Raw genomic sequence first — 12,299 nt, 5'->3', positions numbered from 1 at the left:
GGTTGACCATTTCAAGAACAATAAAGGACTATGTGGACGCCTGCGACTATAAACTGTCGTCGTGACTGCTCTATCCTGTTTTCTAACTAATGAAAACGTATTCGCAAAGCTTAACATATGACTGGAAGGAGTAATTAATTCGCAATTTTAATTATGAAGTTTTTAGCTCTTGTATGGCTTACGTTGGTTGTTCCACGACTAAACTTTGAAATAATACTCCACCTATGTCCAAACTACGGTTTGGGAAATCTGAAACTGATTTTCGCATGACACGACCGCACTAGAGTTATAACACTGTCAGTTTTGCATCAGTTATTGAAAATTAAGATAACAAAGAGGGTGATTGACAACTCAGGTTACATCAGAACAAAGGATTCGATTGACATGTCGTTAAGGTAGCCCACCTGAGTCTGAAATATTAAATTGATTTTGGCTGTTGCCCAAAAATCGCTATTATAATGTGTTTTCAATTGCGGAAATTGGTTAAACAAAGCTTGTGCTGTCTTTATCTAATCATTTTCGAAAGTAGCAATTATTATTATTACCAAATTTTGGAAAAAAATCGCACTGGAAAAGTGGAAAGTCGTTTCTAAAGCACAACAGTCTCCTGATTCCGATTCATAAGTTCGTTTAGCTCCATCAAAAACTAATTTTCGTCATTTTTTCTTGAAAATTCCTTTTCAAATTTTAAAAAACGCAACAATTGCACCTTTATAACATCTCACTTAACTCTCATTAAACTTAATGAGAGAAAATTTGCTTCAAAAACGTAATAGTATTGGCATAGGAGTGGTATTAATCGCTTCTCGGGAAATTATGCATAGATCAGTGTCAGCATGCACTTGTAAAGGACACCACTCAATAAACTTTACAATTGCGGTTTCTCAAGCTTTCCGCAGTACCCATTTCTGCAACCCGGTAATTAGCCAGACTCGATTTTTCGACTTCATCTATTTGCAATGCTCTTTAAAAGAAAAATTGAAGAATGGCAATCGCCGTTCTGGGTTAAAGCTTACCAAGGCCACTTTTTATTATGAAAATATTTGTTCAATTTTTAATCGGAACGGGTCCGCTGTAAAACAAAGCAAAAGCCCTCTTAGGTCCCCATCAGCAAAGAAAACAAAGGCGCAATTTTTTCGAGTTAATCGCCCGTTATCGACGCGAAATCGCGCAAGTAAAAATCCTCTAAACTAAATCAAGCCGCCTTTAGATTTCCCATGGTACTGGTAATACTCCAATGTTTCGCCCAATTACCTAATCTTTTATGGAGTTATCCGAATCGTCGAGGGAGTACGTTGCAAATTAAGTATTAAAAATTCCCGATTTTTTGTAAAATTCCGTCGATATTATAAACAGACGATTTTATCGCATGCCAGTCCCCTAATTTTTCGCGCTTCAGGCGATAAAAGCGTCCTGTTATTTTTTCTCACCCCCTTAAATTAAATCGTTTTCGTAAACGTAGTCGCAGTGAATGTTCGTGACACAGCTTCTTAAGTGTATGAATGTATTTTCAGCTTTACGTTTAATTAAAACGGCCATGGAATCGAGATACTTAAAGTAAGAAGGTGGCGTGCTTCGAAATTACCCTCTTCAGCGCCAAGTGGTGGCTTTACATTTCGTGTCACGCGGTTCGATGTTTAACCTCATCATCTTGCGTCCTCTGTTGCTTGGTCGACGCACTGAATAAAGAACAATGCCGAGATTATTACCAAAACCTCACTGGGACACATTTTTACGACAGGAACTAACGAGGGCGCCGGGGCTTTTGTCTTAATTGACAGTAAAAATTTTATTAAAAAATCTAAACTTACCATCAAGTTGATTCTAGGAATTTTATACCTATTTTTTTAATAGAGTCATTAGAATTTATCTTGAAAGTTGTTGCATGTGGCATTCATTGCTGTTTATTTTCGGGATTAATTTGATTGTATCAGTCTTATCGCAAAATTACGTTGAATGAGCCATAAACCCCGTTCGACACGCGAAATATCACGAGCGTCTCAGAGAAACGTGTCTTATCAGAGCAAATAAAGATTAAAACACCATCAAGATGCGCCTGGTCAGCAATCAAGCCACGAACGGCTTCCTCCGTTGTAAATTCCGAAAAAATCTGATATAATTCTAGTTTCTCTGCACGTCTCGTATAATAGGATTACATTTAATTTGCAGTGAGTCCAACGGCGATAGAGTTGACCGGCGTCAACGGTCATGTAACCCAAGGAACCATCGTCTCATTGTTATGCCAAGTCTTTGGAGCACGACCCATCGCCGAAGTGGATTGGTACAACTCGACGGACTCAACAGAGGTCCCGCTAAAAACCAACAACAGCAGAGGGATCGAGATCCGGACCATTTACCAGGAAAATGTAAGTGTGGAATCGATTCGGTAAATATGATCGGTAACTCGTTAATCTTTGACGTTTCTAGAAAGTTTCAGTTAGTACCAATTATTAAGTCTAGGGAGAGTTGAATTATATCTCAGTTTGTGCCACTGTAATCAATAATAAATGCATGGTAGAAAAGTTTCCCTATTCAGCTCTATTACTGAACACTGATTAATATTGATTAACTGCTAATTTCGAGTTTTCTTCTTTTTGCTGATAGAACTTCGAGATTAGTTAGTTAGCTACTCGGTAACAATTTCCAAGGAGATAAAAAACAGGAGTATCATGTTGTCCATTTAAGCGCTCTGGTACAGCAATTTCATAGACAGACGTTCAAGCTATTGTGATGTTGTTTTGGATATAATTTAAAAGCACCATAAATCGAGTTTTATGTGAAATAAAACGTACTATGTTACCATTACAAGTTATTGCAAAACCGCAGCTCGTAAATCAAAGATAATATATTGTCCTTCCAAGAATATGGAATTGCCATGCTAATAAACAAACAAAGTAACAATCTGGTACCGGTAGAAAATAATAGGGACTTCAAAGGTCTGTTTCTCGGTTTGTCAATTTCAAAGCGTCGTGAACTGTACTAGTAAAGTGAAACAAAAGTAAAGATTTTCCACTTTTGGTGGATGCGCCGGGGTGCCCGTTCGAATTTTTCCTCAACTAAATATTAAAAAATCCCGACAGGAAATGAAATTCTACCCAGTTCTCCCATCTGTTCCTTTAATAATAATTGATTGTAACTTTTAATAAAGTAAAACTTGTACGAAAGAAAGTTCTGTCTTTTCAGATTTTATACATACAGCTCACTCTGGCTCATCCTTCCAAGAAATCTCACAATAAATGTCGTTTAAAAAGTGTTGAAAAGACGCTAAAAATATTATTCCGACTAGCAGATAAAATCTGACTTAAATTAAAAGATACGGGCGTAGGAATCGCGGACGAGAAACAATTCTTAATTTTTAGCATCAGATAAACTCATAAGTCATATCTGGAGACATCTCTCGCCCGCCCGCTAATCTTTATCATGCATCAAGCTTGCGGAAACGGATGGAAACTAAATACCCTCTTAGCGTTACGGCTTTTTTCCGTCTTCCTTCATCTGTGCTAGAAATGAAAATGCGAACGTACAGAATACTGGAAATGACGATGCATCGTTGTACATTAATTAAAGCTCTATTTTTGAAGTACGAATTGGGCGTAATTGAAGCTGAATTATTAAACGCTTGTTCACAACGAGATTCTGTCTATTCCAATCAATCGAGAAACGCGGAATTACAGTTTGAACAAAATGAATATCAATATTGCAAAAATATTTTAGTGTTTGCTTAACCAAACTCCCGTCAAGTAAAATGCAGACCGAACCCAATAAATTAGTAAAAATAAAATGTCGAAGCTTTTCCGGCTTATTCACTATAATAAAGTTTGCATCATTATTTTCGACTACCTACTCCTTTTACGTTTGGATTTATCCTTGCGCTGACAGTAAAAAGGATGTCATAATAACTAATCGGATGTCCTACATCCCGTCTAAAACCATTCGCCAACAAATGGTAGAACGTTTTTCTCGCATCCAAACTTCCTTGGTTTCAAACATCGACTGTAATAAATCTCTAGAATAGGTAGTCTTTCATTGCGTTCCCTAAATACGTCACAGAAGTCCCGTAGATTGAGAGTCGTCGGTGAAGAAGCTTACCAAATAACACAATCCAACATTTCTGCAAGATATACGAGCCCTAAATGCTTTAAAATATCGCACTGCTACGCAATTTTACATACGAAGGGCGGCTGTTTCTCTAATTTATCGCATCTGTACCAATGTTTAAGCCAGGCCTCGTGTCTTCCTACTTTTACATCTTATTAAATCTGCTTTCTGTAACTTTACCCAATAAAACGGTCTCTGCTGTCGCTCGGGATAATTAATGGCGCCTCTAAACGACAATTTAGATTAATTACATGGCAAAAGCTCTTAAAAAATTACACCACCACGATTTGTCTAACGACAGAATTACAACAGTCAACGATAACATGCAGGCAACTTGTTACCCCTTGACTCATACGGATTGAATTTTAATTCTCTCGCGAAAAGCCCCACACTTGGAGGTTTGCCAAAGTTGCGCCAAGTGTACTCGTGACGGCGTCTTTGTCTGGGAAGTCAGCGAAAACAGAATGATGCTCTTGTCGTGTTTTTCCAACTTGAAATTTTCTTCTATTGTGTTTATTTGCATTGTCAAACTTACGTCCACGAGAGATGGACGCAAACTTTCGTATATACGAAAATATTTTCAATAGCACCAATTTTTACAATTTTACTGTATTAAATTATTGTTCCGGAGAGGATACAAACGAGTCCGGTTCTGATGTTGCGTTATTTTTTCACATTTGCGTCGTGTGAGGGACATTTCAAGGGACCATCGCTCTCCATTAACGACTAATACAGGAAATAATTTATGTTTCTGCTGAAACTGGGGAATGTCGAATGAATGACACGAATTACAAAAAAACGAAACGGACGAAGATTATTTTGTCCGATTCAATCATCATTAAAGGGCGGATTTTATGGAAATGCATATTCATTAATTTCTGCATGTGTCTTTTTTATTTATGGACCAAATAAGTGATAAATTTGTTTTAATTCGCACGTTTGAATATAGTGTAGTTCAAAAAGTCACAAAATCTGAAAACTATAGTACCTAAACAATCATCTGAGAGAAGCACTTTCTCAAATTGAAGCTTTTCGAACGTCAAGTTTTCAATTTCAGTTTTAAATTCGTAATAATTGATCGTCCAGAAATTTAATGCTTAGAAACCTGAGAAGTGAAGGAATTTATATTCAAAAATTTTATATTGTAAAGAATACTTTATGCATTATGGATATTACAAGTGGTAGGAGATATTTTATATTTTCATAAAGTTAATTACACATTTTGTGTTCTTTAATTAATAAATCATCAACAGCAATGAACAATAAAAGCACTAGAACTAATACTCTTGTTGTATCTCTCTATTATTAAATGATAAAGTTTTTCCATTTTAATAAGCAGACGATAAAAAAAATGTAAAACATTCCTTCGTAAAAAGTTTTAACTTTTCCAGCTCATTTGGAATTACCTGCAAAAGATTTTTTTGTGTTGTATTCAGCTTAACAAGATTTTTTTATCCATTTTCAGATTATAGACTCGGGAGTTGAAAGTAGTTATATTTCTGTCAACTCTAAACTCAGCAAACTACCGTACAATAAAAATCTGCATTTTAACATAAAGTTTCTGAAGGGAATCCTTTTTACTACAACATCAGAAAGAAACAAAGTTACATAAATTATGATAAAAAAAAACGCATTAAAAGTGAACTTTAAACACTAACGTTCATTTAAAAAATTTAAAAAGTTTAGGTAAAATTAACTTACATTACGTTTTTACGATCTAAGTTTTAATTTTAGTAATTAGCACTTCTAGCGCTGAATACTTAATTCGTTCGATATATGATTCTTTACACCTGTTACAAGTAAGTAGGAATTCGCCAGTCGTCCTTTTCTAAAACTAGCGAAGTTGGAAAGCATGAAACCGACGCCATAAAATCTAAAAATCTAGCGCCATAAAATTTCTCTTTTAATCCTCGCGACCGACTTTTTATAAACAGAACGATCAATTTCGTCATTATCAAACCAAAATCGCTTTTCAAAAAGTCAATTTGAATAACTTGAAAGCAATTTATAATGCGTAAACGCAGTTTGATTCGACAATAAAACCTGTGTTATTGTCCGCGACGTAATGGGTCTACCAACGAACAATTAACAAGAGAGACATGAAAAGACTTTTATTAATATTAGAAGTCAGAATGATGTATGTATTGCGGTGCTTAGCGTTTGATGGTTAGTTTAGAGGGCTCGTAAATATTTTTTAATTCCGTTAACCAAACTGCGAGCTAGACACTAACACAAAACCGATAATCTATGTTCTATTTCCAGGCAGACGGCACCTTTACCACCAAAAGCACACTCAGTTTTTCCGCCACAAGATTCGAAAATGGTGCTCGCTTCGATTGTTACGCTAAGAACGAGGTCACTGTGAGCAAAAGGGATCCACGGATACATGCTCTTATCTTCTTGTATGTGCGATGTGAGTACAAAGTGATAATGTGTATAAAAGAAAATGTACATGCTTCATGGAACCGTATTTGCAAAAAACTTAAAAGGATAGATCTTCCGCAATACCTTCGCTTTACTGAATTTTTTCAGGTAGGTGATAAAAATTCAGCGGTACAATAGTACGGTTTCCATGCTTATGATGCGGATATTAGAGCCTTGTTTTCAACCATTGTCGAGGATAACTAAAGGGAAGGCCATTTCCCGACATAACATGCAAGTACAACCAACTGCCAAGATGTAATAAGATCTTGGTTTGCGCTCTGTTCTGTTGAGAATATTCTCCAAAGCTTCGAAAAAAGAACAACATCGAGGCAATTTGTTTACATCTTTTTTCTTATCCACTTCTATTAAATACTGCTATTATTTCTAATTACACATTTTTACATTTGTACGTACTACAGACTATAAAAAGATTTCAACGAAATTTCAATCAAATACAAATTTATAACAATTTGAAAAATGAAAACTTAAAAATAAGAATAGGCCTGAGTCGTATTTTTATTTATAGATCCTCCAGTTATCACGATTAGTGCCATAGGAAACACCGTCGCCAACGAAGGAGATGACATCACCCTCTCCTGCAAATATTTCTCCAACCCCCAAAAACTAGAAGGCGCAACATGGTAAGTCCAACTTTCTTGTTTATTTCCCCATTTAAGGAACCACCTGTAGGGTCAAAGACGGAAAGAATGTAACGAAAATCCCAGGCAAACACAAAAACGGTGATACAAAAACTCCCTCGTTAACCATCACAGGTATTACCAGAGACGATATGGGCGAATACGCCTGTCTTCTGCAAAACGAAGTAAATTCTTCAATTTCCGACGATATTATTTTCCTCGACGTCCATTGTGAGTACCGCTCTCTGTTTAACCCGCTTTCGACTCCACGCTCTAATTCTAGATCCTCCCGATGTAGAAATTGTGATGTTACCTTCCACTCCGGCGAATGCTACGGAGCAGAAGAACGTTACGCTGCTGTGTAATGTTACTTCTGGAAATCCCCCATCACTACGTAAAGTAAACGCAACAAATCATCCGCGATAATCCCGAGGGTAAATCGATACGATTCCAGGTGCGTTGGTTTCTCGACGGTGAGCTCATGGCTGAACTCCCCGAGTGCAACTACAGCCAGCCGGTGATCAACGACACGTTGGGTGGTCCCTTTTGCGGCATAGACCCGAGTATATTGAGTTTGATAAAAGTAGAGCAGAGTTTTGCTGGAAACTACACGTGTCAAGGGGACAACGAAGCCGGAGTTGGGGACATGTCCGAACCGAAAGAACTGATAGTTTACTGTAAGTGTGCCGCCGATTCTGATTTTTATTTCTGTTCCGCTGCAAACAATTTAGTTACGAATTTATAAGAACGAACATTTTAATACAATTTTCCTTTACCTTTAGATCCTCCTTCGACGGCGAGACTCACCCACCACCCTGCAACTGTCATAAAAAAGGGTCAAGTGACCTTAACATGCTCCGTGGACGAAACTGGTTTTCCTACAGACTTAACTTACCTTTGGTTTCGAAATGGTCATATGGTTCATAATATCACAGTGCCTAATTGGACGATTCCCCAAGCCTCCCTGGAGACAAGAAGCAACTTTAGTTGTATTGCTTTGAATAAAGGAGGTCAAAGCAGACCGGCTTTCGATTTTGTGAATGTGGAAGCGCCACCATCGCTTATTCCCATGGATTACAAATTGTACAAAGGTGTGCTTTACTCTTCAAACAACATGTCCCTCACGTGCAGGATTGAATGTTTTCCTTTATGTTCCATCAAGTGGTACAAAGACAATCGTGAAATTGATTTCGAGAGAAATCCTTTGTACTATGTAATTAACACGACACATCCCGCGGATTACAAGAAAAACGATTTTGAATCCATTGAATCCATCTTGGTGTGGAATATGACAAATTGGCCTGAGCAACAATTAGACAAAAGAGCCAACAACTCGTTTTACACCTGTGCTAGCTTTGATTCTCCAGACAGACATAGAATTGGAGTGAATTTCACCACCGAAATAGCTGTAGACTGTAAGTAAAAAGTGGTTTTACTCCGGGTCTGCAGCCGTACTTTTCAGACCCTCCAGAAAACTTGACAGTTTCACATACCTACGTGAATGTAGTGGAGGACGACACGCCGGTGGACGTTAGATGCAGCGGGGACGGTCGCCCCAGCCTTAACTACGCTTGGAAGAGAAACCAAACTGGAGAAGTCGTTGGTAAAAGCGACACTCTTAAACTCTCCAAACTCCCAAGAACAGCCGCCGGGAATTACACCTGCGAAGCGTTTAACAAATATGGCAACAAAACCATCGATGTCTATTTCAACGTCTGGTGTAAATCTCCATGAGAAAAATTTTCCGGAAATACTATTTACATTTTTACAGATAAACCAGAATGCACAATCGAAAAAGGAGACATCGACGGCAACCCGTCATTAATCTGTAAAGCTGACGGCAATCCCAACGAAATGAGCTTCTTCTGGACAATGATTGAGCAAAACAAAACAATAGATTTAATTCCTTCGGGAGGAAAAACAGACTATAGCTTTGTCTTCCTGGATTCCAGCCGGACCACAGACATCGAATACCAGTGTGTGGCCAACAATACCATAAAAGCTAGCGAGCCCTGCTCCATCAAAATTGCTGGTGAGTTTCAGTTTTAGCAGGCGATTTGGAGGAATAAAATTTGGTGTTGTTTAGCATACCAGGAGCAAAGTAGTCAAATCGGACGGCCAGGTAATTAGGCATGTGCATGAGACTATATTTCACTTTTCTCCTGGGTTAATCTTAGCTTTCGTTTATACGAATGTTAAGCATGACGCAAGAACACACTGAATGCACTCAAAACTTGCGTGAATGTGGAAATTACATACCAAAGTGCACAAGAATATTTCACCATTAAATGTATTGTCCGATATTATTGACAGTGTCCTATAAAATGCGGCATCAAATATTAAAACGAGCCGCTCACATTCGCCCTTAAATAATAAAGTATGATAGCAAGTAATCCATGTGAAATCTACATAACGGTGAAAAAACATTCATAACTTTTAATATCCGCAAATACATTCGGCACCAAATGTGAATCGATAAAATAATTAAGCTCGTGATTATTTGCTATAAAAGTTACGACCTCGTCGGTTATGTTTATGGCTTTTGAAACTCGTTACCAAACAAAACCGGTAGTGAAATGGTTTCATTAGGAAATTTAAAGAATTATTTAATCCAATTGCAGGCAGCAAGCTCCCCTGGTATCTAAGCAAAGAAAATCTGACGGTGATCATAGCATCGATTATTACGCTCATCATCTGTTTCCTAGTCGTCTGTATCATCATTATCATATTATGTAGGAAGAAGCGTCAACATACCAAATGTAAGCTTAAATAATTTCGTTTTCTGACTTCCTAACTGTTTGGTTTTGTTTTTTGCTAACAATAGGCAATAACCCGCTAGAGATGGAAGAGAGAGAAAAGTGAGTATCACGTTTGTACATCATTTCTGACATTAAACACTTGCTTGAAGGGTGGTAGGGAACCGCTTTATCACGATCACACACTGTGCAATAAAAACTGTGATAATTTTATTTTTTTGTTGGCTTTACTGTGTTTATTGTTTGTTTTAATCTTCCTTCTCTCTCCGCAAGTACACACCATTACTTTACGAGCCATTAAGGTAAGAGCAACGCTTTCCAAAATTGGTCACCCTTTCAATTTTAGCTTTATTATGTTGCATTTAGGGCTCGCAATGGCACCTTTATGTTTTATCACAGATTAGTATTGCACAAACTAGGCGTGTGGAGTGGATGAGAAACACATTTTCACATGAGTGTGTCTCTAATCCTCAGTCTGTAGATTTTTACCACCCAAAAACTGAGCCATATCCACACATTTCTGTTTTATTTACTTTTACTAATAACAAAAACAACTTCTCAGGTTTCTGTGTACTCAAAGTCCCGACGTGCTCGGGTTGCCTTTGGTGCCCTGTGGCAGGGTGACTTATTTAGGAAACCAAGGTAGCTTCACCGTACAATGCCACTATTATTAAAGTTCACTGCATGGATTTTGTAAAAGTCTTTGTACCTGCAAGTTTTGGGTGGTGGTAAGGTGCACCGTGCATGCATTCTTCTCTAAGAGGTTTATTGACAACGTTGGCATCATTAGGGGTGCATAAAAAGGGTAGTTCATATTACAAGGGGCACACATGGCGAGGGAAGCAAGCACTAGGGGAAGCCATTACACTTAACGCTTGTTTTTGTTACGTGGGCCTCCAGGGCAACATCGCACAAAACTAATTTTTTCTTGCTACATGCAACTACTCCTTGCGGGTGTACAGTCTGATTCAAAACCTCGCCGTAATACAATGAACACAAAAATCTATTTATTCAGAATCGAACTGTACACCTCCGTTTCATCACTTCGCTCATCCGTCCTCATTTATCTCGCTAATGCAGCACTTTTTTTTTTATTTTGTTCCATGTTGTGTCATCCGCTATTTACCAATTATCCACATTCTTTCGCCTGGCATAAATTTACCAATAGACCGGACGGACAATCACCTGATAGTTCAACACAGAAATGGCCTTTGAAACCGGGTGTTCTTGTGCATGTCAGTAAACTGAACAGCGTAAATATTAGCCAATTAAGCAGCGATTCCACCCCGTTCCAGCCACTCTCGGTATCTAGCACTATCTCAAAATATAAAAGGAACAAATCCAAAGTTTATGCCAGGTTACAAAGATTAAAGGATCTACTCGGATTTAACGGACGTGATCGTGTCCCAAGTGGCATTATTGAGGGCGCCAATGGAGGTAAAAACGATCATCCGTCTTGTTTTCATGGCGATATTTTATTATTGTGTTGTGTTTTTGCATGGCATGACAGTCGTCACTTATAAAAAAATTAAGCCGACCACACCCAGCTCCGACTACAACACCAACTCCAGGAAGAGGAAAAAGCCAGGATTTGGTACGTTTTTTGTATTAAATTAGAAATTGATGTGTTTGTTAGTGCAAGATTGTTTATACGTTTGTTAAGAGTAGAAAATCGCGAAGAAGAAGGTACAAATAAATATAATTTTAAGTAATAACAATAAATAAAATTAAATACGTTATTAATAAACATCAGGACAATTAATGCAATCTCCCGTATAATAATGACAACTATCCAAATAAATAACACGACACAAAATTTATAGACAACTATAACTTACTGTTTGACAATAAATTGGTTGTGTTCGCAGTAAAATAGAGCTTTGAACGGAATAAATTCACAGTAAAGGATAACACATAAAAATTACATTCGATTTAAGTACATATTTAATGGTTTTCAGTACAACAAAATTCGGAATTTTTTGGTGAAAACTTCAATAAATACACATTTTGTAGATAAACCTAAGCTCGCGAAGATTTGTTTCTAACGAAATTTTAATAAAATTAAGTACGGGAAGCGCCCCTACGTTTCACCTAACAAGTTTCCCGTAGAGGAAAAATCTTATTTGCGGCAAACAGTTTTAACCTTTGTCGTTTCCATAGCCTTATTACTAATTAGGTAAGCGTTAGAGCTTTTCGGAACATAAAACCGAAGTTTAAAACGGCACTTTTTTATGCTACAGCACCAAACCCGTCCTCTGCAGGAGATAAGACGAGATTAGGGGCTGCTCCACCGGTTGGCGGTTCAGCAGACCCCGCAAATGATCACGACAAAGGATTTTACGAAAACCTCCCCTTCCACGGCATGCAGAACCCACCAAATAAA

The 12,299-nt window shown here is 37.7% G+C and overlaps 1 protein-coding gene across 3 annotated transcripts in view; it reads left to right on the top strand.

Annotated features, from left to right (window-relative positions):
• The window catches only part of nrm (neuromusculin), a 176,618-nt gene that overhangs the window by 161,244 nt on the left and 3,075 nt on the right, over positions 1-12,299 (top strand). For 2 of the 3 annotated variants that reach the window (XM_088031036.1, XM_088031037.1), the window contains exons 6-20: positions 2,170-2,366; positions 6,361-6,511; positions 7,049-7,163; positions 7,213-7,391; positions 7,444-7,559; positions 7,615-7,837; positions 7,943-8,575; positions 8,623-8,880; positions 8,932-9,192; positions 9,247-9,282; positions 9,782-9,919; positions 9,985-10,018; positions 11,085-11,353; positions 11,427-11,510; positions 12,157-12,299. In XM_088031036.1, coding sequence (XP_087887162.1) covers positions 2,170-2,366; positions 6,361-6,511; positions 7,049-7,163; positions 7,213-7,391; positions 7,444-7,559; positions 7,615-7,837; positions 7,943-8,575; positions 8,623-8,880; positions 8,932-9,192; positions 9,247-9,282; positions 9,782-9,919; positions 9,985-10,018; positions 11,085-11,353; positions 11,427-11,510; positions 12,157-12,299 — 2,837 coding nt within the window. The remainder of the gene's footprint in view (positions 1-2,169; positions 2,367-6,360; positions 6,512-7,048; positions 7,164-7,212; positions 7,392-7,443; positions 7,560-7,614; positions 7,838-7,942; positions 8,576-8,622; positions 8,881-8,931; positions 9,193-9,246; positions 9,283-9,781; positions 9,920-9,984; positions 10,019-11,084; positions 11,354-11,426; positions 11,511-12,156) is intronic. The other variant, XM_088031039.1, reaches the window with a different exon arrangement.

Source organism: Gnatocerus cornutus, chromosome 2, assembly GCF_029298725.1.
Source record: "Gnatocerus cornutus isolate USDA-ARS CGAHR chromosome 2, icGnaCorn1.1, whole genome shotgun sequence".
In the NCBI taxonomy this organism is placed as follows: Eukaryota; Metazoa; Arthropoda; class Insecta; order Coleoptera; family Tenebrionidae; genus Gnatocerus; species Gnatocerus cornutus.
The sequence above is the reverse complement of the archived record's forward strand: the minus strand, read 5'-3'. Positions and strand labels throughout refer to the sequence as shown.